The sequence below is a fragment of the Carex rostrata genome, chromosome 16 (genome assembly GCF_964058835.1).
Source record: "Carex rostrata chromosome 16, lpCarRost1.2, whole genome shotgun sequence".
Classification (NCBI taxonomy): Eukaryota; Viridiplantae; Streptophyta; class Magnoliopsida; order Poales; family Cyperaceae; genus Carex; species Carex rostrata.
In genome coordinates this window covers 9,160,264-9,185,879 of record NC_135933.1, presented here as the reverse complement: position 1 = coordinate 9,185,879, position 25,616 = coordinate 9,160,264, and the positions used below count along the sequence as shown (strand labels likewise).

At 36.3% G+C, this 25,616-nt stretch overlaps 4 protein-coding genes and 1 non-coding gene across 6 annotated transcripts; 2 read left to right on the top strand and 3 right to left on the bottom strand.

Moving 5' to 3' along the window:
* The first annotated feature begins 613 nt into the window (after window positions 1-613).
* LOC144567228 (uncharacterized) lies at window positions 614-4,591 on the top strand. The gene is made up of 2 exons (XM_078317314.1): window positions 614-3,932; window positions 4,105-4,591. The coding sequence occupies exons 1-2, from the start codon at window positions 659-661 to the stop codon at window positions 4,470-4,472; spliced, it is 3,642 nt and encodes a 1,213-aa protein (XP_078173440.1). The 5' UTR covers window positions 614-658; the 3' UTR covers window positions 4,473-4,591.
* On the bottom strand, window positions 4,514-10,470 carry CESA4 (cellulose synthase A4). The gene is made up of 12 exons (XM_078317315.1): window positions 10,275-10,470; window positions 9,827-10,022; window positions 9,460-9,578; window positions 9,301-9,370; window positions 8,982-9,138; window positions 8,129-8,741; window positions 7,896-8,033; window positions 7,678-7,803; window positions 7,368-7,580; window positions 6,730-7,278; window positions 5,472-5,822; window positions 4,514-5,284 (listed from the first exon to the last, which is right to left on the bottom strand). The coding sequence occupies exons 1-12, from the start codon at window positions 10,452-10,454 to the stop codon at window positions 4,697-4,699; spliced, it is 3,300 nt and encodes a 1,099-aa protein (XP_078173441.1). The 5' UTR covers window positions 10,455-10,470; the 3' UTR covers window positions 4,514-4,696.
* On the top strand, window positions 5,889-5,959 carry TRNAG-GCC (transfer RNA glycine (anticodon GCC)). Its single transcript has one exon. It is a non-coding gene; the product is annotated as a tRNA-Gly (tRNA).
* Window positions 10,471-11,452: 982 nt separating the features above from the next.
* PEX12 (peroxin-12) lies at window positions 11,453-17,596 on the bottom strand. The gene is made up of 10 exons (XM_078317316.1): window positions 17,337-17,596; window positions 16,914-17,019; window positions 16,044-16,192; window positions 15,538-15,790; window positions 14,582-14,691; window positions 14,266-14,340; window positions 13,917-14,003; window positions 13,737-13,823; window positions 12,382-12,519; window positions 11,453-11,834 (listed from the first exon to the last, which is right to left on the bottom strand). The coding sequence occupies exons 1-10, from the start codon at window positions 17,442-17,444 to the stop codon at window positions 11,763-11,765; spliced, it is 1,185 nt and encodes a 394-aa protein (XP_078173442.1). The 5' UTR covers window positions 17,445-17,596; the 3' UTR covers window positions 11,453-11,762.
* Window positions 17,597-19,630: 2,034 nt separating this feature from the next.
* On the bottom strand, window positions 19,631-24,294 carry LOC144567273 (protein PHOSPHATE STARVATION RESPONSE 1-like). Of its 2 annotated transcripts, none has more exons than XM_078317372.1 (8): window positions 23,871-24,294; window positions 22,727-23,303; window positions 21,538-21,784; window positions 21,281-21,357; window positions 21,064-21,103; window positions 20,900-20,963; window positions 20,736-20,802; window positions 19,631-20,159 (listed from the first exon to the last, which is right to left on the bottom strand). In XM_078317372.1, exons 2-8 carry the CDS (start codon window positions 23,261-23,263, stop codon window positions 19,920-19,922), a joined length of 1,272 nt encoding a protein of 423 aa, XP_078173498.1. In that variant the 5' UTR covers window positions 23,264-23,303; window positions 23,871-24,294; the 3' UTR covers window positions 19,631-19,919. The 2 variants fall into 2 exon arrangements, with proteins under 2 accessions (XP_078173498.1, XP_078173497.1); XM_078317371.1 differs by having other exon boundaries at window positions 20,736-20,805; window positions 23,871-24,286.
* Between the last annotated feature and the right edge of the window lie 1,322 nt (window positions 24,295-25,616).

The following is a 25,616-nucleotide window of genomic DNA, read 5'->3' as shown; positions in this document are numbered from 1 at the left end:
GTAGTTTATAAATTTAAAATGATATTTAATAGAAAAAAATAAATTGAATAAATTTGTAAGTTTTTAAAATTTAAAAGGTTAAATATAAGATTATGAATTTTTTAATGGGTATACGTAAAATTCCTCCGTGTAATATCGGCAAACCTTTGAAATTCTAAGAGTCAACTTTTCTTTTTATTCAAATACAAGTCCGTAGGCATCCAAGAGTCAACTTTTAGACGTATAAGATAAGCTTAAAAAATATGTTTTTTTTTTCTCTGTCTTCTTCCCCGCTATAGTAAGTCTACGCTACGGTGCGTGAATTATTCTCACTGACCAATCAGACTTCAAACTTCTCAGCAAATTCCTCTCTCCGCAATAAGGAATAAAAAAATTGCGCACTACAGCTCCTCCTTCAGACCGTCTGATCTGAACTCGACGGCTGAATCTCTACCATACTATCCAACAATTTAATTTAATTGCAGAGCAGTTGGAAAACTCCATTGACCAGCTTAGCTGTCTTTCGTCCGATATCTCGGCCCTTTTATAGTTTTATTGGTTGTTTCCCACTACTCCACTAGAGAGTAGAGACTCCTTATTTGACTTTCGTTATTTCTCACATTAGCATTATCTTTAGCAAATCATACTTACTACTACCTCCATTAACACAAACATAACAATGAAGATAGAAATGAGTTTTCTCCTGATTATTTTCTCTACACTTTTAGTTGCAACCTCAGCAGAGACCGAAGTAGAAGCATTGCACAAGTGGAAATCAAGCCTGTACCAGTCAGGGTCTCTAGCTTCATGGTCTACCAGTACCACCAACGGTACCAGTCCTTGCTCTTGGCACGGTATCACCTGTGACACAGCTGGTAATGTGGTACAAATCTCTTTGCCAAGCTCCGGTCTCAATGGTACATTAGATTCTCTAAATTTCTCTTCTTTTCGCAACCTTGTTTCGCTTAATCTAAGCGATAACATTCTCCAAGGATCCATCCCTTCTACTATCTCTAACCTCTCTAAACTAACCTCACTAGACCTTGGTATCAACTCCTTTGAAAATTTTATACCACCTGAAATAGGCCAGCTGAGTGAGTTAGTTTATCTGAGCATGTTTAACAACAATTTGGTTGGGCCGGTACCATACCAGCTTAGTTGGTTAAGCAAGGTGCAGCATTTTGATCTCGGTGGGAATTATCTGAACAACTCAGATTATTCAAATTTCTCAGCCATGCCATCAGTATCGTTCCTGTCGCTGTATCTGAATTATCTTACCGGTCCCTTCCCCGAATTCATCTTAAAATGTACAAATCTCAACTACTTAAATCTCTCTCAAAATGCATTTTCTGGCATGATACCAGATTCCCTTGCAAAGTTGTCAAATCTCACCTCTCTAGATCTCTCTCAGAATACATTTTCTGGCATAATACCAGTATCCCTTGCAAACCTGTCAAACTTGCGCGAGTTACACCTCGATTTGAACAACTTCACTGGTGGGGTCCCATCAGTACTTGGTTCGATATCAGGCCTAAGAGTACTTGCACTTGGAAATAATTCACTTGGTGGGCCCCTCCCATCTTCTCTTGGTCGGTTAAAATTTCTCGAAAGGCTGGATCTAAAATTTTCTGGACTGAACTCCACCATACCACCTGAACTCGGCCTCTGTATCAATCTTAATTTCGTTGAGCTCTCCTTTAATCAGTTCTCAGGACCGTTACCACATACGTTTGGAAACCTTACAAAAATGAGAGAGTTTGGCATATCAGGTAATAATTTATCCAGTGAAATTTCAGGGGAGTATTTCAAAAATTGGCCTGAGCTTATTTCTTTCCAAGTGCAAAATAATTCCCTGACAGGTGAAATTCCATCAGAAATTGTGTTGGCCAAGAAGCTCAGAATTTTGTATCTTTACACCAACAACTTGGTGGGGTCCATCCCATCAGAAATCGGAAATTTAGTTCTATTAACCCAACTGGACTTATCGGACAACTCACTTAGTGGTTCAATACCACCTTCCATTGGTAACCTCAAAAATCTCTCTCGGTTAAATCTGTTCTACAACAACCTTTCAGGTGAAATCCCAGCTGAAATCGGTAATATTACGGCATTACAAGAACTTGATTTAAATACTAACCAACTTTCGGGACACTTGCCAGATTCCATCTCTGAGCTCGATAACTTGTACTTCTTCTCAGTATTTGGCAACAACCTGACTGGTACCATCCCTCCTGATTTTGGCCGAAACGGGAAACTTGTGAATGTTGGTATTTCATACAACAGTTTTGTTGGTGAATTGCCTCGTGATCTGTGTAAAGAATTTACTCTTCAATACCTAACTGCACTTTCGAACAATTTCACTGGGACACTACCCTCCTGTTTGAAGAATTGCTCAGGTCTGATTCGGGTTCGGATGGAACATAACCATTTCACTGGGGACATATCAGAAGCATTTGGAGTGCATCCAAATCTAATTTACCTGGATTTGACTGATAATGCATTGACCGGTGAATTATCGAGCAGTTGGGGGCAGTGCACAAGTCTTGAACATTTATATATAGATGGCAATGATATAACAGGTCAAATTCCGGCTATTTTTGGTGAGATTACAAGTTTGCGAGACCTCAGCTTGGCATCAAACCAGTTAACAGGTGTAATTCCTCCTGAGTTGAGAAAACTTAGCTTGTTATTCAAGTTAAATTTGAGTGATAATATATTATTAGGTCAAATTCCTTCTGATCTGAGTAGCCTAACAAAGCTTCAGTACCTTGATCTATCAAGAAATAACTTTTCTGGAAATATACCTCCCGAGATTGGAAATCTACAATCTTTACTGTTGTTTGATTTGCGCCAAAATAATATATCAGGAAATATTCCAAATGAGCTTGGCAATTTGCAAATGTTGCAGATTCTCTTGGATTTGAGCAGTAATTCACTTACTGGTCTGATACCGTCTGTTTTAGACAAGTTGACACAATTGCAAAACCTTAATCTATCACACAACTTTCTCACCGGTCAAATCCCAGAATCATTTTCTGGCATGTTTAGTCTAGAATCAGTTGATTTCTCTTATAATAATTTAACTGGTGCAATTCCGACTGGAAATGCTTTTAGAAATGATTCACCGAATGCTTATGTTGGAAATCCCGGCCTTTGCGGAGATTTTCAAGGCTTAACCTCTTGTTATACAAATACCAACAGTAATACTTCACATAACCATCGAAAAAAGCTGATTATTGCAATATTTGTACCGATTGCTGGTGTAGTATTGTTAGTTGCCACAGTGGTCACAATCTTGGTACTGTCAAGAAAGAAAAGGGAAGAGGAAATTGAGATTGAAAGTGCAAGTAAGGACATGTCTGACTCGTTAATTTGGGAGAGAGATGGCAAGTTCAGTTTCTCAGATATTGTAAATGCAACCGATAATTTCAACGGGGTATTTTGTGTCGGTAAAGGTGGGTTTGGTAGTGTGTATAAGGCCGAGCTTTCGGTTGATCAAATCGTAGCTGTGAAACGTATTGAGGTTCAAAATAGAGGGGAGGTGCAAGAGATATACAAGAAGAGTTCTGAGAATGAGATACGGGCTCTCACAGAGGTGAGGCACCGTAATATAATAAAGCTTCACGGGTTTTGCTTAAGTGGCAGCTACATGTACTTAGTTTATGAGTATATCGAGAAGGGAAGTTTAGGGAATGTACTGTACGGGACCGAGGGAGAGAGGAAGCTCAACTGGGCAATGCGAGTGAAGGTTATACAAGGCATTGCACATGCCTTGGCATATCTACACCATGACTGCACGCCACCGATTGTGCACAGAGACATTAAATTGAATAATATATTACTTGATTCTGAGTTTGAGCCTAGGTTATCAGACTTTGGTACTGCCAAATTCCTTGGGCTGGGTTCTACCAGCTGGACCTCCGTGGCCGGAACTTATGGCTACATGGCACCAGGTAATTAGATCAACATTATATACATTTCAACACTATATCAAAATTTTCTGATACCTGAATTGGATTCACCTTATCTTGGTTTTCAATATTCTTAGTTTATCTGTTAAACTATATTTGTGAAAAGAATAAAATATCTAAAGTTCTTGTATTTGTTTTCAATTTTCTTGTGTAGAATTGGCATACACAATGAAGGTCACTGAAAAATGCGACGTGTATAGCTTTGGAGTGGTGGCACTTGAAATTATGATGGGAAAGCATCCGCGGGACCTCCTCTCATCTCTACCCTCCATTGTGTCATCTGAAGAAAATGATATGTTATTGAAGGATGTGCTTGATCAGAGACTGGTGTCCCCAACCGGCCAATTGGCCGAAGAAGTGGTTTTTGTATTCAAGGTAGCCATTGCATGCACGCAAGTAAAACCAGAGCAGAGACCTACGATGCGATTGGTGGCCCAGGAGATATCGACCCGCACACAGGCCTATTTGTCAGAGCCATTTCGCACTATTCGAATTAGCAAGCTTGCTCATTATCAGAAGTGATTTACATGTTATTAACTATGGAATAACTTAATTAGATAGTATTGGAGACAAAAATGTGTGTACTTTTTTTTTTTTTTAATACTGTGAGATTGTACATAATTCTGAAAGAATATTTTCAAGCTGCATTTGTAACAATATATGCTGATTGAACAAAATAGTATGACCAGTAGGTTCAGTACAAACATGTACTCAGAACAAATCCAAGAAAACTAGCAAATAGCAGTTTAGCATTCCACCCCACAAGGCTTGAGCAGTGGGCCCTTTGCTTTCGGCAAGAACGGGTCAATCCTGACCCAAACTAGTGAGAAAATTGAGGCAAGCAAGATCGACCACAGCACGACTATAGTCGGAGTCCTGTTTTGCCTCCCCATGAGCCCCTTCAAAAATGGGTACAAGTGCACAATGACCCAAAATGCAAAGAACAATTTTCCAAACAAGGGACCCCACGAGCCATACCCATTATTTATCGCATCGGAAACACCGGCAACAACCCCCACCATGTTGATTATTATAAGAGTGGTAGGAGGGACCAGCAAGGTGGTCCACTTGAAGAGGTACAGATCAGCATACTGGTCCTCATCATCACCGGCTGATTTGGATGTGACAGTGAAGTTGGTGTCGACACCGGCTAAGACCTTTAGGAGGCCTTGGAAGACGGCGAAGAGGTGGGCTGAGACACCACCGATAACCCAAAACTGCTCATTGCGCCACCAGTCCTCGATGCTTACACCGCTCCATCGCAACTCCAGTACACCCGTTGCAATGATTGAGAGGAAAAGCGCCAAGAACCAGATGCTTGCCAGGTTGTTCAGCTGCTCAGCAATGAAAAAATGCACATTGATTTAGTTAACCATTTAGTTTTGATTATTTGTTTGTTTAATATCCTGGACATATAAATAAATAATAATAAAATAATGAGACTTATAAAAATGTGTTTGGCCTTAACCCTGCAAACCAATTAGACTAAATTAGTTAAGCCAAAAATAGTGCAGTGCTTACCGTAGGGATGATGAACTTGCCAGTGAGGAGGCAAACAGCAGGGATGGTACAGTAAGCAATCAGAGGGATAGAAGTAAAAGGGTACACAATGGTGTTAGTGTAAGCAAGCCGTTCAAGCCACTTAAGGTTACCGGCGTAGCCGTACCAGAGAGGGCAATGCCGGCTGAGGAAAATTTCGACTGAACCCAGGGCCCACCGGAGCACCTGGTGCAACCTGTCAGAAAGATTTATCGGAGCGGATCCTTTGAATGCGGGTCGGTCAGGCACACAGTAGACTGACTTCCAGCCTCTGCAGTGCATCTTGAAACCCGTTAAGATGTCTTCTGTCACTGATCCGTAGATCCATCCAATCTACAATGTTAAAAAAATATTTTTAATAAATATAGTATAGTACTAACAAAAAAGAAAACAACAAAAGCACCAGTGGTCTAGTGGTAGAATAGTACCCTGCCACGGTACAGACCCGGGTTCGATTCCCGGCTGGTGCATTTTTATTTTTCAATACCTTGTTTGAGATTTTGAGATTTTGAGACTTGAGTAATTGAGTGCCAGTTTTAAACTAACTTCCCATTTTAAACTTGACCATATATAGAAATATTTCCGTGATTGCCACAAAAGTGCTTTTACTTTTCAAATGTCTTATCGTATTTCATTGGCAGTACTAAAATATTCCACGGCACAGTTAAAAGTTAAAACACAATTGTTTATTGCACCATCCCTCTGATTGCTTACACAAATTGTGTTTGTGTAAACAACTTTTAAAAATCATTATAAATTACACAATAAACAATTGTGTTTGTGTAAACAAATTTATAAATTACACAATAATAATTTTATAAAAGTTACTTTTAAAACATTAAACTGAATATAAATCCAAGTCCTGGTTAATTATGAATATAAATCCAGAGATGCTCAGCCATCTCTATAATTTTCAAATTTTAATTATGTATATTAAAATTTAATTTAATTTATTTTTTTAAAACGTTTTATATAGTCTAGCTCCTTTATAAAATATTACATTTTACTTGTAGTCTAATAGTTAAAACTCTATTTTGTAGGTATAAAAACTTGAATTCAAAAACTATTTATCACAAATTTTCTATCCCTACAAATTTTGTAGTCATTTTAAATTTCAATCCCTACAAATTTTCTAGTAGGTCCATCCTGACGACAACAAGTATTATTTATCGCAAAAAAAGGTGTTGTTTGTCTATGGACTTGTTGTCAAAAACGGTTATAAAAGGTGAAGTAAACATACCTCTTTGCCCCATTCTGTTTTCTCCTCATATCCACAACTGATAACATGAATGGCCTCCTTGATAAGCACCGCCGTGTTAGTCCCTTGTGGCAGCCCGCCATCCTCCATGAGTGTCGATCCAATAAACACCGGCGATTGGCCGAATCGTTTCTCAAAGTTCTTTTGTGACATGAGCGATGACTTCTCGAGCTCGTCATAACCTTCTAATCCTTCCTCTATCTCCTCCAATTCAAACCCTTTCTTCCTGTACCCTCTCTTGCTTACCGGCAGCATTGTGTCATGGTCACTTCCTTTCTTGCTTTTCTTTCGGGAGAATCCCAGGAAGCCTCCATGTCTTGACTCCTTTTCGGGCTTTTTGGCATCGTGTTTGTGTGATTTGCGAGAGAAGCAGCAACAGCAGCAGCACCAGGATGGCCAGCAATCGCATGTCATTTTTGGGCGCTTTTCGCTTTTTGGAGGGTCGTAACCGTATAGTGCTTGTCGGTTAAAGACGCATCCTGTTCCAACATACACAGGCCCTTGGATCCCATCTAATCCCTTCATGTTGATCTGCATTAATTGATTATATTGTTAACCAATCAATTACTCAAATCAAGAATTTCAATTGTATGCTTTAATTTTTTTGTTAATGAACTTACATCAAAGAAGACAACATTCCGGTTGGCATATCTATCGTGGCGATCAATGCCATCAAATCGTTGCGGGAATTGGACATAACAGAGCTTTTTTCCAAGTTGTGGGTCCATCAAAAAGCACATGGCTTCTCTGACGGCCTTGCTGTTGTTGACATAGTGGTCACAATCCAAGTTAAGGATGAAAGGGGCATTTGTCAGAACAGCCGAAACTCGAACCTAAACATTAATTTGATTTCAGTTATCATAAGCATTTAACCTTTTTTTTCTAAATAGAAAATTTGATAAAAACTAGTTATTAGAGACATATACTCACCAGTGCATTCATGGCACCGGCTTTCTTGTGGTGTTGATAACCCGGGCGCTTCTCACGAGAAACATATACAAGGCGAGGGAGCTCCTTGCCTTCAATGTCTAGTGCACCTTGACTGCCCAAATATACCTATACAAAAAACAAACATCATAACAATTAATGATTTTTTATACTGATTAATTATTTTTCAGCATATATACATGAAGATAATAAAATCATACTTGTATCATTCCAGGGTGATCCCTTGTGTTGTTGCCAGGCCATGGTGTGCCATCTTGCATCACCCAACCTTCCTCGGGCTTCTTCTGTGCTTTTGCTACCAGTGAATTTATTTTCACCTTGAACTCCTCATAGTCTCTCTATATACGAATAGAGAAATTGAATCACAATTTAGAAACATTAGAATGTAACCAAAATTTAGAAATTGCCTAAAAGAATAATATGCGAAATGTACCTTCATAGCACGACGCTCCTTGACAAAAGTAGGTTGCACTTTGTCCTTCAAGTAATCAATTTTTTGCGAGAAATAATATTCAGGAGCCCTTGGTTCAATGTTAAACTTCTTACAAAATGGGACCCACCTCCGAGCAAACTCAGCAGTCTCTGACAGCGTATCAAACAGCAACATGGAGGCACCATCATCTGACACATAGCAGCTCACCTTGTCAACAGGGTAATCAACTGACAAGATTGACAGCACAGTGTTAGCTGTGATAATAGGTGGCTCCTTTAATGGATCGACCGTGCTCACAAAAAAATCAACTGGTAAGAGACGGCTCGGTTCTCCTTCACGCTCAAACCGAAGAGAGAGGCGATCGAGGTAGGTCTGACGGTTAATAGGAAACCACTTGGGGAATTGATCGAGGATCCAAGAAAGAGCAAACCAAATCTCGCATATTACTGAGGTTAGCCAGAGACCAAAGGCATCATAGTTCGGAGTAGTTATCCGGAAGCGGAAGAAGAAGCAGAGAATAACAAGGCGGAGAACAATTACTATGCGGTATGGGCTGATCAAACTTGAAGATATCGGGACCTTGCGCCACAGTGGTTGCCGAGCCTCTGCCATCCTGTCATCATTTATTTTTTCACAATTAAGTATCAAAATAAAAAAAAGTCTTCTATCTATTCAAACGGCGTGTGTTATTTAGTAATTTTTACCAAGATTTCAAGAAAATTCTTATATGTATGTACTTCCAATTCGATTGACAGATAAGACTTGTTTTTTAGATTGTTGATGCATGAACAAACCAAATTTACTTTTTATTCATAAACCAAATCTGACTTGACAAAAAAGAAGAAATCCTTACAGCATGTAGTCCTCGTCGTTGTTTTCTTCGTCACTTCCTCCATCACCTTTAGGGAGCAACCCTCGCTTTTCTTGTCTCAACTTCCATTTGTCAATCCTATCCTTCCATTCCATGTTTCCTTCCATTTCTCTCTCAGCTTCTAGTTCCTTACCAGCAACTGCAGTGTTAATTATGCATTAGTAATAAATTAATCACATTAGTTCTTAATTCTTCTATTATTTTCCCATTTTAAGATTGATATAAAGGGATTCATACAATAATTATATTGAAAATCAAATTGAACACCTATTGAAAAAAAATGACAAATAGAACTACTGACCGCTGCCACCAAAGGAAGATAATGCTGGGCCACCTGGTCTCCATTGTTGTGCTAAGCGCTCTCCATTCTCCTGTAAATTTATTGGAACTAAATTGATTTCTTCATACTTCAAATAAGAGTCAACAAATTAAACCAGACAATTGGTTTTTCTGACATTACCGAGTTAAGATCAGAGGGGCGGTTTTCTTCTTCTTTGTTTGGAATCTTTATTTTGAATTCATCCTCAAAATCATCCATGTCAGCTCCATCTTCTTCATCTCCTGCTACTCTTGCAGAGCCTGTGAATTTATACAGGATGAGATTTCTAGGTAGCAATTAAATTTAGAGCAGAGCACACCTTACAAAATGGCAACGAATTTAAATAGCTAGACAATCTCTTGTTTGAAAAGTGTGGAAAATATTGCTCCCTGTTATATGAAGAACATAAGTAAATCCCTCAATATTATGCTCAACAACTGAGTAACAATCAATTACTGATATATATCCATTACAGAATTGTTCCATAATTTAAGATAAGAAAACCAACCTTTTTGGCGCTTGTAGCAGGTGTTGCATTGAGGACAATGGTTTCCTTCTGCACGCTCATACTCATAGCAAGGCCGGCATAATGGAAAACCACACTCATTGCATGCAACAAAAGGTGTACCATCATCTTTCAACCCGATGTCGTCTCCGCAAGCACGACATACTTTCGCATTTGCATGCCCGTTTTTTCCTTTAGGCTAATTGTGATAATACAGAAGGAGAAGAAAAAAAAGACACAACCTAACATTTATATACTTATAAGAGAGATTGAATATACAAAATTATCATACCCAGAATTGATTGTTGATCAATTATTATTGTTGGTAATTCCTTCTGATCATTAACCTCTAGTATACACATGTTTCTGTGAAAAACTACATTGTACTAACATGGCAAAAAGAAAAAAAGAATAGATAATATTAGATATAAAATCCAAAAGAAAGAAAAACCTCTTCATGGCCATGCATGACATGTAGCTCGTCATGATAGTGCGATCCAGCAACAAGGCTGTTCACCGATGCCGTGTCCATGGTACACGGCCGTGGTATGACAAATGCACGATAGGAAGTAGGATGAGAGGGGAGCTTGAGTGTGATCTTATGAGGAGGAGAGAGGTGGCATAGTAGCATCTGTCACCAACCGTGAGTTGAGGAGTCGTGAGTATATTTTCTTGATTAGAAGAGACGCTAGTGCCTTTTTTGGCGGTTTGGTTTGGTGCAGTTGGGTTCTCGCTTGGAATACAAGCAGCGCAGATGACAGCAATGTTAATAGTGCTCCTTAAGCGAACGGTAACACACGGTTTTTGTTTTCCAAATTTGTAATTAGTGCGTTCAGATTTCATTTTTATGAGAGTTAAAACAATTTAATCCTGTCTATAGTGAAGAGATTGCAGCAGCTTGGCACCTAAATAACTTTAATTTCACTGTTTAATTCGCTTTTTCTTTTATGCAATATCAATTTCTGATCTTGATCCAACGCCTTGTAATTAATTTTCCGTTATTTTAAAAAAAATTTATGTAATTTAGTCCCCTCGGTAAAATACTAAATGTGTTCTTGTGGTTAGAATTCCACTTAATAACTGTGAAAACTTGGGTTTAAATTCCGATAACCACACATTATACATTTTACATTTCAACCTCCAATCTAAATTTTCTAATTCCACCCCTACTTGTAGTCGACTATCTCACACAAAACCACAGGTTACAGTAAGTGGGACCTAAATAGTGGGTCCAGCACAACTCATAATTACAATATGTTTTCCGTGGATTATAGCACTGAAATATATTAAATAGTGGGTCCATCACAACTAATAATTATTTTTCAATCCAAAAAGGAACCATACTTGAGCTGATCTCATATATTCAAAGAAGAAATAGCAAACTTAAAAGCAGAGCTGATCCCACTATTCATTTTTAAGCGGGAATGTACTTTTCCTAATCAACCCAAAAGCAGAGATAACTTTTACTCTGTCAAGACAAAAGGACTAAGCATTGAATGTCGCTCAAAAACATCAAAATCAAATGAAATAATTGATATTTGTGCATATACTAAATTAACAGACAATTGCAATCTTTGACTAGCTCCTTTCATGAACACGTTTGTGTACTCTGGTCATGACACATAAGAATTACAGCGAAGTTGCACTTGGTTAACTGGAAACATCCAGTTACTAATAACATAAGCATTACAAGAGATCTCCATTATTCGATTTCTGGAGAATAGCAAGGCATCTTGTGATTATACAATCTACCAAAAAAACCTAGAAAATGGTGTTGACATGAAAAACCTGTACCAAAAAAACAAAGAGCATCATAGAGAGGATTTCCTCCAAGCAATTAAATTGAAGGTTTCCTATTAATCAAGAGTAAAGGGAAATTTATGAATTAACTACGGTGAAGCATATATTTATTCGCAGGGCTCCAGTCCTTATAACTTCATTATAAATCATGGAATAGCCTCCTTATTTGATCAACACTTGCCGGAATTAGAGACACGGGACATTTTTTGTGCTGCTCAGTGGAAAACAAAACAAGACGAAAAAAAAAAATGAGTAAATATAGAATGATGTAATGGTTATGTAGTGCATCAGCACATTTAGAATTGCCAATAACAGTAAACCCTACTGTTCATCACAATTTGAATAAAATATACATTAGATACTTCGAAAAAAAAAATATCACCATTTCAAAGATACAAAGCAAGATAGATTCATATACTTGTATATTTATTCTTTAAATTATTTTGTTTTCTCAAATCTCAAGTGTTTTCAACCATGAGTCAAAGAAAAGGAGGAATCATAGCACTTGGCAAGGTAGACATTGGAGCTTGTGTTAGTAGGGGTGGCATTTTTTGCACAGAAACAAATCATGTGCACTTTAGAAACACTGATAAAAAATTAAATAGTCATTTCAAAAATATATTGCTGTAATATTTAAGGCCAAAAATGCTGAAATGATTTTTCACTCTTACTACAAGAGAACAAAATACCCAGACCTTTCAGTCTAGCATCACTTGCTCCAACAAGCAAGAAAAAAAGGAAAGGACAGACATACCAACCTGAGAAACAGACTTGAATATACAGCTATAGCAGAATACAAAGCCTGAAACAGTTAGAACAGAGGGATTGGCCCTCTTCTGACAGCACAAGGGGCAGAGTGACCGGTCTTGTGGCAAGGGAACTCCATTTTTAGCAACCTGAAACAATTGAAAGGAATCTCGTAACTAGTCCAAATTTCAGTGAAGTTTCAGAAATTTTACAAGTTTTGAAGTATTTCAGTAGATGCACAACCAATATAAGAGTAGGATTCAAATGCCTCGTGTCTTTCATGCCTCACATCCTTATCTCCATTTCCAAGTCCAAACAGTCAATTTGAACTACTCAACATGATCTCCATATTAAAATGTGCTTTGAGACCAAGATTTATTTTTTTGGAAAAAAAATTTTAGATAGTTACAAAATAACTGTTTTTGGATGGTCCAGAATCTTCTGAAAATGGTGATTTTGTGCCCATCTAAAAAATAGTAAAAAGTTTCCAAAAAATATAAAAAATTTGGTTTCAAAGCACATTTTAATATGGAGATCATGTTGAAAAGTTCGGATCGACTGTTTGGACTTTGAAAACGGAGATGAGGATGTGAGGCATGAAAGACATGAGGCATTTGAACCCTGCCCCCAATATAATTATGTTCCTAAATCAGTATTATTCAAGTATACCAATTTTCTGTTTTCCCTTTTCCTCCAATCACAATTATAATCAATATCGGTACAGTTATATTTTTGCTTGAAACAGCACCAGAATCGAATGTTTCCTAGCTTTTTTTTTTTTGAAAGAACTGATAGAGGCTATCAGTTGTGAATGTTTCCTAGCTTTGAATTTATAACAGATGGGACAATTAACCCATTAAAGATATCTTATTACTAATGGATATGAAGGGGGGAGGGGGGTGCGTGTTCCGGGGCCACAACATTTTGGCATCTCGACTTACCACACAATCTCTACTTTTCATTAATATACATTCGATTTTGCTTGAAACAACCAATTCAAACCATTGATCTTATTCTTCTTCAGAAGAACACATCCAAGTTTCATAATTATTTTAGTTCATTTTGTACAAGACAGAGTTCTAACAATGGATGCACTAAAATTTATCTATTGAAGTTAACTTGATCTGTGCATTTTGTAAATTGTTGATCTTGTAGGAAATGCACTAAAAAAAAAATTACAATATACATCCCTTGTGAAGAAGAACAAAATCAACAACTAAGATTTGTTGTTTGATTTTTTTTTTTAATATATCAATAAAGAAGAGAGGTTGCGACGAATTGTGGCATCTGAACCACCCCCAATTAATATAATCAAAAGTTTATTAATTTTAATTTCAGTATAAGGAAAGCACAAGGAATAGATTACTTTTGGAGGTGGTGGGGGGGGTGGTGGGGGGTACACAGTTGGAGCTGACATCCTTTCTTCGGCTGATTGATACCACCATTCCATCATCTGCCGAGAAGATAGTATACTATTATTAAGAAGAACAAAAATGGTACATTTAATTGATTCAAAACAAGGTGAACAAATAAATGTGAAACAAACCTTGAAAAAGAAAACTGCAGCGATAAGACCAGTTTGTGCATAGTCCAAAGATGTATATACGCACTTCAGGAGAACTCTCTGCATAGCCTGTCAAATTGATATACCACAAAATTAATCAAGTACTAATAAGCAATTCTGCATCAATTTCATTGCTATAGAAGCTATTAGTGCAGTAATAGGATGTATCAGCTCATATGTACATTGATTGAACTCTTGGTCACCAATTTTTTTTCCTTTAGGCTGCTTAGCCTCAATTTTATTCCGTATGAGAACTTATCGATGGTCAATTCAGCTTTAAACAAAAGTTCTCACAAACAAATGAGAAAATATTATACTAAGAATTTCATACCTTAAGCCATGTCGGTCCACGTAGCCCCTCAAGCTCTCGGCTTCTAATCCTAGAGATTTTAGAAGATGAATCCATCTAGAATTGCATGAGACGGTTAAAACCAGTTTTACCAATTATAGATAACCCTTTTGTAGAAAACTAGCAACACGTGCTACAGGTTACACAGAAGTATATCAAAAAATATGGGAAGCAGTAAGCATGGACCAAACAACAAGTCAGATGATTAGTAGGTTCCTTTTGCAAACAACAAGTACTAGGATTTAGCAATTTCAGACTCACACAGAAATAAAAAATAGAAATGGCAAATTAAACATACCAGCTCTTGTCCTGTAGCACGACATACTTGAATTCCTAGTGCATGTAGTCCCTGACTGTAAAAAGCAGTAGCATCTAACAGATACAGGAGTTGATAAGCAAATGATAGACCTGTTAATTTTAAAAAAGAAAGGAAAAAAAGGGCAAATTTTGAGAAGAGGCTTTTTTGCAATAACACCTGATGTATCTAGCATTACAAAAGATGCAACCAATATTTCTCACACTTAAAGTCCAGTGGCTGCAATCTACATTTGAATAATATGATTTTTTGGCCAACAATCATCAACAGTGGTCACAGTTTACATAAACTTGTTATATACAATCATTTGAGCTACAGTAACACAGTGGAAAGGTTTAAGTACAATTTGATCAATTTACTTTCTTTGTAAACTGAAGAAAATCTGACCAATCAGGAACCATGACCCAAAATTTCAAAGAGACGATACAGGAAACCTAACAAGGCCCCAATCCAGATAAAACAAATTATGTTGGACTAACAATAGACTAAATGGAAATTAATCCAAATCCAAGCACGCGTGCAATATCCGGATTCATCCCAATCCAGTAGTTGGCATAGCTAGATAAGAAACCAAAGGTTTCAATTAAAGCTGCTGACTTTCTACCCCAAAAAACACCAAACAAAATAAGGCCTGGTCTTTGATGGACCTGAATTATGAGACAGCCTGATCCGAGAAAATTAACCTGATATTAAACCAATCCGAGGTATGACCAACCCGAGCAATCCTGACATGAAGAAAAATTGACCCCCCCAATTTAGCATATTAAGGTTCACTTAACTTTAATAGTAATGGTTGCAAGCTGCTTGATGCACAACAAACATGGAAAAACCATTGACATCAAGTATTTGCACACTCAAAAAAAATTACAACAAAAAAATATCTACAAATATGATATTTGCAAAGAGGCATGCCTACTTTACAGAAAAAGAGAAACTACCTTCATTGGTGGCATGGATCCAGGGATAGCAAGTGACAACCAATTTTGTGATTTTCTTCCTAAAATGAGTCAAACTAGAAACCTCAGCATTGGTACGGCCAACTGCCCGTGTAGACGTCTCTCCTTGATCAAGAATAAAGCCGGCTTCATCAAGCCTTGGCTCATCATTGCCCCAAAGACTTGCCTGAAGCCTCGCTTCCATTTCTCTATTATACATCGACTGAAGCTTTGACTTGAAATATGGCAAAACAACCTAAAAATTCAGTAACATCCTTTTGTAAGTATAATTGTATAATGTATAACAGAAAAAATAAATGGAGATATTATCTCATGACATGAAATAATAGGTTGTAATAATTATCACAGTTCCCAGTATAAACATGGTATTAATTGATAAATACAGTAAGGCATAGTTTCTGCCGCTAATAAAATGCTTTAATTGTCCTTCTATAAAAGGAAATATTAGTACATAATAGTTAACATTGAGTAGCAAGCCAATTTCATACCAGAAATACTACTGAGAGAATTTTCTGGTTCTTTCTTAAACCCAAATCATGGGTCTTCTCACTTGATTCAGCAGTCAATGTATTTTTCTTAATTGAAATATTTGCCACTCTCCGTCTTAAACCATACAATGACTCCGCAAAAGAAGCATCTGAAATAGAGAGATAACTGCAAGTTGCTGAGTGCAAAGTAACTGATAACAGAATTATTTTTTTAATTAGGACATGATTCCTTTTTTTTACAAATGCCTACCCATCCATTACTGTTATGAAATTATAAATGAGGCACTTCATGTTGCTTAATTTTCAATAGTTAATTAAACAAACTAAAATAGTTCCAGCTGCGCCGAAGGTTGTAAAACTTTATTATTAATTGACCCCTTTCATGCATATCAAAGTAAGATGTCAAAATATCACAAACAGCCTAAAACAAGAATACTGGTCATAAATCCTACAAATTATAGGAACTATGGTATTCCCTAGAACATAAAAAAGCATCTTTAACATACACCATTTACTTCAAAAGATAACCAGAGTATTTGATCTCCCTTACTCCTCATCTCTACTCATATGAAGAAAGATATTCTGGGACTTTTCTTGAACAATTATGAAAAGATCATTTGGACGCAACATGACATCTGTGGCGTTTGTACAGAATACAGAAAATTATTTTTTTGTTGATGAACAGAAAAGAAAAATTATTCCTTTTGGTGACTGATTCGGTACAATTTTTGTTTCATCTTACTTTTTCCAAGTGAGTTAAATGTGGCTTCCTGATGGTTTCGTTGTCTTTACATAACCCAAATAAGTAGATGACAAATCAGCCTGATACCAGTACTGCATCAGTAAATAAATGCTCCAGCTGGTATGTACCTGTTGTGCGTAGACTGTGAGATTCAAGCACCATCATTAGCAAAGCAAAGAACTCGTCATCATAATCTAAGATTTTGTGAAGGAATGGCCTCCTTAGTGCAAACACCTAATTACATAGTAACAAAATAAGTATATTCCCAAGTAAACCGCTGGTACCTGGTCCCTAGCAAAGACCTCACCTGTACTGATATACAAATTATGGAAAAAGAATTACTCATCAATATAGTAGCTCAAATTCATGCCGGTTTCTCAGTTTTGGATTCTTTGAGTTTTAAAATCCAATGACAACAATCAAATTCAACATACGTATCATCCTCTACAGACAGTGGTGACGACTAAGCACCCCCCATGTAATCAGGCCAAAAAAAACGATCAAAATTGAACCAAAAAAAAACTGAGCCGGTAAAAGAACGAAATTCTCACGCCGAAAGAGTAGGTGAGAGCGGCGCGGAGGCTGGCGGGGAGCTGCTGCGCAGCCGCCATCTCGAAGAAGGTCGGCCGTGTTCCCTGACCGCCGACCTGGAACAACATCGTGATTCAATCGCACTGTTTCTAAGGGATTTTTCTTTTCCCCTTCTGTTAGTACTTTCAAATGTGCTCTCTATTGCGTTTTCCTGATCAAAACGTCTTCACTAACGAAGCAGCGGCGACCGGTCGGGAGGGAGAAAGGATTAGAAACATAAAGTGACGTAAGACGGCAGGAAACGTGGGAGTGGACGACACGGAGGAAGAGCCAATCCCTGCGGACCTGGTCCGTTCGTTTCGTTTCGGATCAGATAGGTCTTGCCCGAATTGAAAAAAAAGAAAAGAAAATATTTTCAAAATTTATAAGATCTGATCTGATCCGTCCGATCCAAAACGAACGGATCAAATTAAAAACTCCACACAGCTCCGAAGATACGCTTCCCGACACGAATAGATCATGGATTTGATTACCAGATTATGTTAGAACATACACAACTGCTTTTTAGACCACTGTTATGACTTATGAGCATAATGAGATAATGAATTATTTGGATAAGTTTTAGCAATGTTAAAAAGTTCGTAATCTGAAAATAATTTGAAATTATGTGGATTAAAGATTTTAGTCCCACAAATCATAAGTCAAAAAATAATTCGGAAAAAAATTGCGAAAAATTTGTAAAATTTATGAATTATTTATAAATTATTCAATTAAAGTTTGATCAACGAAATAATTAAATGTTCAATTCGTTATTACTAAAAAAAACGAATTATTTACGAATTCACAAATTTTGAATTTTGTAACTATGTTTATGAGGAATCCGTATCCTCTTGTATAACTCGTGATTTCAGTTTATCTAAAAGTTAGGCCCTATTTATTTTGGTGTATGTTCCGAATACACGGACCAATATTATTGTTTTATGATTTGTGCAGAAAGAATTTGAACAGTATGGATTATTCACAGATCATCTCAGGAAATGCGTTGCTGCGGTACATATAAGAATGAAATTAATTGACTTTCATTTTTTTCAATTTTTTTAATTTATTACTTATATTTTATATAATAAAATGTTAAAAGTAATATTTATTCTCAACAAAATAATTATATATAATTGTTTGACCTTCATAACTTAAGAGTTTAGTTCCACCCCTGCGGTACCTATCTTGCAGAATAACTTCTAATTAAGCCAGAATTATTTCGGCACTTATTATGTGAAATATAGGAGATCTGCTGTGAGATTTGTGCCAGGTTAAAATGGACGGTACAGATCTCATTCTACACAGTAGGGACGGTCTCATCGTACCAAATTGAATGATTATGATTTGCCATCTCATTCTGATATTCAGTTGAAGCCGATAAATCTACATCAAGATTGGCACATTTAATACGTTCTAATATTAAAGCCGTTCGAGCAAATCTTGATGCTAATTAATACTTTGTTTGGATGGAGAGTAGAGGAAGGGAGGAGAAGTGAAGAATAGAAGGGAATGGAATGAAATGAAATAGGAAGGAAGATTAACATATCTAAAATTTTTGTATTTGTTCAATTAATTAAAATTTAGAAGCTTAATGAAAAATTTAATAACTGCTGTAAATTTGTGATAAAAAAATTAAATGAAAATTATACAAGTAAATATAAGATTTGACATTTGTATCATTTCTTTTAAAAATATTTGAAACAATTTTTTTTCTCCATTACATTCTAATAAGAAGGGAAATAAATTCTATTAGTTACAATGATATAAGATTAAACCATTTCTCTTCTATATCTTTCATTTCCAACATAATTTTATCAATCAACAATTCGATGAAAAAATTTCATTTCTTTCTATTCCATCCCTTCTATCTACTCTCCGTCCAAACAAGTTGTAAATCACTCGACTAAACATCGGACCAATTTAGTATGATGGGCATAAGACCACCCAACGATTCCTACTTCCTGTACTAGCTGTTAACGAAGAGGATATAACTAAAACGGGTTTTCAACCAAAAGAAATGTTCATTTATCAAAAAGCTGAATGCATTATATGGTCTTACACATACAAGAACAAAGTGAACTTTGGCAAATCATAAACACACCCAATTTCTCCATAATTTCACTTTGAATTATTTGCTTGCTATAGCATTTACATTAATTCTAATGAATATATGATCGTGCCATCACTGCAAGCAAATTCAGAAGAAATCATTTTAGCCTCTAATGAAGAGGAACTACTTGTACCTCACAAAAAGCATCATACAAGACGACCTATATTTTGTGGACAACTATTTGTTTCATAATTTAGATTACAACACCAATGCTAGTCTTCTCCAACACTCCAGCAACCCTTCATAGTCTTCACAAAAGAAGGGTTACTACCAAAAACCTAAAACTTATCGTCTCATAAGATACGATACCTAAACGGTTTATTATAAAACAAGTCATCATACAAAAACTAATTTTCTTAGAAAGTCAGAAGTTGGTTCCTTTTCTTTCCCTTCTTTTTTCCATGCTAGGGAAATGGCAACCAGTTTGAAATAGTAAAATCAGCGTATTGCGATTTCAGGCAGTGGGGCCTATCAACCGCTTCTTCTTCGGAGAAGTGTCTTCGCCATCAGAAGAATCCACTTCGAGAATGTTCAGATCGTTTGTGGTCTCTTCCATGTTCGCATCACTGCTGCTGGGACCCGCACCATCTTTTTTACCTTTATCAGAACTGCTCGGCTTGGAGGACTGTTTCTCAAGCATTTTCTGGAGATACTTGCCCTGTTCCTCTATCCTGATTTGCAACTTCCTCTGGATCTGTGAAATTAAATTTATATGAGCTTTAATCAGTGTGGATGTTTGCCCCATTAATTGATATTGGACAACTGCAATAAGTTTAGCTAAATAAAATTTGTAAAAGCAAATAACATATTGAAGTAATAATAATATAAAACTATGAACTATAAGAGTGAGGATACGGTACTATGCATAGCGCATAATGGTCCGTACTATGGATCAATATCTCCATTTTTAAAGTCCAAACAATCTCGATCTAAACCGTTCAAAATGATCTACATATGAAAATGTTCTTGTAGATCAAATTTACATTTTTTTTATAATTTTGTTACTATTTTTTTTAGATATGTAGAAAATCACTTGATCTAAAGATTCTAGATCATTCAAAAGTAGTGATTTCCTACCTAAAAAAAATAGTAAAAATATTCTAAAAAAATGTAAATATAGTTTCCAAGTACATTTTCATATGATATCATGTTAAACGGTTCTGATCAACTATTTGAACTTTCAAAATGAAAATTTTGATCTGTAGTGCTGACCAATCTGCGCTATGCATAGTACCATAGTCTCACTTATACTATAAAATCAAGTATATACCTCAAGCTGTTCATGAAGCCGCTTCTGGACTTCCATCTGAAGCTTCAATGCCTCCGTAAGATCCATGCTACTATCAAAGAAATAAAATCAATGAATACATATGCCATTGGTACGCCAAAGGAAATGTAATATGAACAACTAGGAAATGTTACTTAATTACATACGTCTTAATATCTATGGCAGCCAAATCTTGTGGTGTGGCTCTCATTTCTGACGAACCTTCATTACCTAGCATAAACAAATTATAATAACTCAGAATAATATAAAAGACATAAAATATTCATATCAATAAATAAATAAAATAGAGATTTTTGAAAATTCTCCCAACCTTCAGTTGACTCTGGCCTGATGCGAGCAGTCCTATATTTCTACAATATTAGGCAGGTCTAATCAGAATCACTTAACCCAATAATAAAAAAAAAATTATATTTACTATATAAAATTACACCATTAAGGTTGACTAATACCATTTGACATCAAAAGACCTTTCCAAAATAAAAAAAATAGATACATTTTTGTAACAAAGCATAAAAAATTAAATAAACCTGGAGATGGCTCTTCACATGATATATGGTCAAGCTATCAACCTTCATCAGCTTGAGCACGCCTTTTGGAGTGGCTTCTGCAATGAATAGAAACCAAAATATTGCTAAGAGATCAAGTCTGAACTTCATATTCTTTCCGTATTACAAGCTCTTCTCCGAGTTTGGTAAATACATGCATGCTGCAGTGCATGCACACGAAACCAATTTCATTTACTTTTTAAACACACACCTCAAAAATAGGAAATCAATAAACATACTCTCGCTACCGCCAAGTTGATTTACAGCATCAACAAAACGGTCATGTAGCTCTGGGGTCCACCTCATGCGCGGCTTGGCTCCCACAGGTGCATTATTGGCTTTGGGAGAAGGGCTTGCCACAATATTTATCTCCATATTTTGAGGTGGTACAGAGACTGAAACCGGTGCAGGTACCTGTACCACCGCTTGGGTATTAACCGGTGGCTGAGGTGGAACTGACACATTTGAAGAGGACGGAACTGCTGACTGTATCAAAAGAAAATTGTGTTAGAATAATTTTTCAAATTATTATTTTGAAAGTGCGACAAAAGGTAGGGGAGGCATCACTGGAGGTTTTTAATGCCAGGTGCAAAGTCGGTGGTTGGATTCAATGATGACAAGTTGCCTTTTCCTGAGAATGGTTATGCACAAAACAAAACTTTGGGTATATATTTGAAAAATATAAATAAAATAAGGAAAACATGTTGACAACAAAAAAAATTGCGAGAATCCATAATTTGAATTTATTCACGAGTAAGGACTAAGGACACTATTTTGTATCTTATTACATTGATAAGAAATGCTGACATGGCTAAAAAAGATACTGTTCCAAGACCATCTACAAACATTACTGAAAGCATTGTTAACTTTTAAGAGAAGGTTTAATTGAAAATGTTTGTAAACATAAAAAAAAAAATTCTTGATTTTAACTCTACATTTATATAGAAAGACTCAGAAAGGAATATATAGAACTAGAAACAATCTCTTTGTGTGGTAAGCAGGCGTTTCAGTATTAACCAAATTATCTAATCAATAGGTTATGGTAAATACTTTTTAAGTCCCGTGAAAGTAAAACTTTCTCCCTCTATTGTCTTTAACTTCGACTACAAAGGGAATTAAGCATGAAAACAAGCCTGTATGTAATCCTTCCACAAAAATACAGACTTCATGTGTAAGTTACTTATTTACTATACCTACCAGTACAGCTAAGACAAATGGTTCATGACCTAGTAAAAACTTATCAATTACTTAAAAAACAACAGCTTTGACCTCAGAGAAGGAGACTGCACACACACGTGGTTACCCACCACACCACGTGTAACTGTAACTCCATGCTATTGATAAATTAGCAAGGGCATACCACTATTATCAAACAAGAAGCAAAAATCAAGGTTATTGGCAACCATAATTGGTGATAAAGACTTGTACCGTTGGTTGGGACTCTGTAGCGGTGGCGTCGAGAATATCCTTCCAGTCATCATTTATGATATCACTCCACCACTCGTTCTGCTTTGTCAGATCTTCTGTGGCCACAGTTGCAGCACCGCCATACACATGGGTGTTAACAGTCACAATAGTCTCCGCCACTGAGTAATCCATCAACTGGTGGACCGGGTCCACGTCGACCCAAGGTAAATTACAGGAAGCACCCTGGAGTGTACCCGAATTCCCTGATGAACTGCCAACATCCATTGTTTGGGAGATGAAAGGAGAAACATTCATGCTAGCGGGTCTCTGATGGAGAGGGAGAGAGTGGTCATGCAGGTTAACGGGGTAATCCATGACAGGAGAGTACAAAGGATTGGTGGGTCCACTTGTTAGTTCCCGTTCCACTGAAACCTGCTGAGAATCGGGCAGTTTCGGAAAATTGGGTTGCACATAAGTGGGCATGATTGGGAGGGATGAAGAAGACATCGGTTCGATATTTCTTGGATTATAAAAATTTTGAGTGGGGTTTCTCTCCATTGGAGTAGGCAGTGCAATATCGACTAATTTCCATGTAAACCTGAAAATTGCACAGATCAGAAAGTCAGAATACTTTAGAATAAAAAAAATTAAGATTTTGTCTGAGCTGGATGGGTGATTTGCTGACATTGACTGAACATATTTGAATAGACTGTTTAATGTTATTTTTCAAGTGAAGATTAATGTTTCCAAATTATGTAGTTATACTTTGTGAATGAAACACATAATATAATATGACGTGAGTGATGCAACAGTTGCAAATCAAACGGCAAAATTCCAATAAGAACAAAAAAGGGAGTACACTTTTTTGAACTTCCCTGTAAGCTAAAACCACCATTCCAAAAGGTAAAATAGAAGAGAAACAGCTCTCCAATTTTGATCATAGTGAACTCAAATAGCAACAGAAAAATAACAATCCTAAATTTGAAAAGACCAAATGAATGGATTAACCGATCAATCTTCTTCAAATCACCATGCCCACAAACATCTAACAAACAAACAAAATTCCAAGCAGGGACGGGTACCAAGCACCCCCCCCCCCCCCCCCCCCCCCCCCCCAAACCACCACCTGCACCTCCACCCGGTTGTTTGTTTCTGAAGTACTTACCTTCAATTTACGACCTTCTACCATAGCAAGCAGTAGTCCACTGTTGCTAGCATGGTTTCAAAAATCTATCAGTAACCCACGATCCGATTATTGGGTGATTTTCCAAATTGACTGGAAAATAAAACGCTTGAATCGGGGCGGGGGGTCAACCACCGGCGGGTTGATTCCTCCGACTCGCCGTCCGAGTTACGCCGATTCTTCTAGTTTGCGACTGATTGATTCTCCATATATTTCTTTAATTTTTTTTTACCGATTCTTTCAAAGGTGGATGTGATTGATGAATGGAACAAAGATTTGGGGCTTGGGGGTAGCGTCAAATATGTTTCGTTAATTAAAAGTAGGGGAAGATGGGTCTGTCGGGTGGGGGCAACGTTGCGAGTCTGCTGCTGAGCGAAAACATTTTTTCTCAGGAGTTCGTCCGACCAGGTATTTACTTGAACTCGGATCAAGGGCAGTACCTGACCGTGTAGAATGAGAGCTGAGTCGTCCGATTTGATATGGTACGTATCATAAAGCGGAACTATTTCAAATAAGAACTGATTTGGCCGATTAAATAAAAATTAAATCCATACCATCGATTTCGGACAATTTTATTTTTACCGAATTATATGTGTTTTGAAAAGGAAGCGTCTAATTGTCCACATATTTTTGTTCACAACTTTGATTTGCGCGAATACTGTAAAATTACTTCTACATGTTGTATAATTATACAATATATTACATAAAATATATCAGTTAATCACAAAACATTCAGCAACTATTTGAAGTGGTCCCATAATAGTTAAAAACATATTGCAACTTACTCAACAGGACAAAAAAATTGTACTTTCAAACTGTACTTTCGGATATTGCAGTTATAGGAAGTTATTGGCAGTTAATGTTAGTTATTAGCAGTTATTTTGACAAAAAAAAAGTGATAAAAAGACAAAATTAATTTTCCTTTTAATTTTTTTTTATTCTTTTTTTTTCAATTTAATGAACACACAAATAAATAATCAAAATATTGAATACTGTAAAATTAACCACTTTATCTATAAAAATAAAATGTACAAACTATAAAATTACAGACATGCAAATTTCACAGATGAAAACGATAAAATATAATGTTAAAAAATATTAATTTTCAATACTGTAAAAATATCAAGTTAAACTGTAAAAACAACACGTAAAAACTATAAATTTTTAACAATGTAAAATTAGCAAATGAAAATGATTAAATAAAATTTAAAAAGTATCAATTTTCAATACTATAAAATTGTCAACTTAAACTGTGAAAACAAAACGTAAAAACTATAAAATTTAAATAATGTACAATAAGTAGATGAAAACGATAAAACAAAATGTAAAAAATACAAAATTTCAATACTATAAAATTATCAACTTAAACTATAAAAACAAAATATACAACCTACAAAAACCAATAATGTAAAATTGCTATATCTAAACTATAAATGAATTGTATGTATACAACATCTAGAACATTCAAAATCAAAAATCAAAAAATAAAAAACAACAATAACTCAATACTGTAAAATAACACATCTTAACTACAAATATAACAATTCCAAACTGCATATTGTAAAACTACAAAGTGAATATTGTAAAATAATCTGATTATGCTCTAGATCGCCTCGCTCTTATCTCTCTTCTCCATATCGCCTCGCTCTCATCTCTCTCCACCAGATCGCTTCTCCAGATCGTCTTTCTCCATTAGAATCTAAGAGAGATGCCGGAGAAATCCGTCGG

Bases quoted from the DNA above. Each gene is read 5' to 3' on its own strand.
- LOC144567228 (XM_078317314.1), top strand. From the start codon at position 659: ATGAAGATAGAAATGAGTTTTCTCCTGATTATTTTCTCTACACTTTTA. The intron at 3,933-4,104 runs GTAATTAGATCA...TTTCTTGTGTAG, and splicing joins TTATGGCTACATGGCACCAG to AATTGGCATACACAATGAAG.
- LOC144567273 (XM_078317371.1), bottom strand. From the start codon at position 23,263: ATGGAGAGAAACCCCACTCAAAATTTTTATAATCCAAGAAATATCGAA. The intron at 21,785-22,726 runs GTACAAGTCTTT...CTTTTGATACAG, and splicing joins CTACAGAGTCCCAACCAACG to TCAGCAGTTCCGTCCTCTTC. The intron at 20,806-20,899 runs GTATGTAATTAA...TTTCTTTGATAG, and splicing joins GCTGCCATAGATATTAAGAC to TAGCATGGATCTTACGGAGG.
- PEX12 (XM_078317316.1), bottom strand. From the start codon at position 17,444: ATGTTGTTCCAGGTCGGCGGTCAGGGAACACGGCCGACCTTCTTCGAG. The intron at 15,791-16,043 runs GTATGAAATTGG...CTGAATTTTTAG, and splicing joins TTCTCTCAGTAGTATTTCTG to GTTGTTTTGCCATATTTCAA. The intron at 14,341-14,581 runs GTATGTTTAATT...ATGCAATTCTAG, and splicing joins GTGCTACAGGACAAGAGCTG to ATGGATTCATCTTCTAAAAT.
- CESA4 (XM_078317315.1), bottom strand. From the start codon at position 10,454: ATGCTACTATGCCACCTCTCTCCTCCTCATAAGATCACACTCAAGCTC. The intron at 9,371-9,459 runs GTAATGTCAGAA...ATAAATTTACAG, and splicing joins GCCCCTCTGATCTTAACTCG to GAGAATGGAGAGCGCTTAGC. The intron at 8,742-8,981 runs GTAAGGATTTCT...AAATGATGACAG, and splicing joins AACGACGAGGACTACATGCT to GATGGCAGAGGCTCGGCAAC.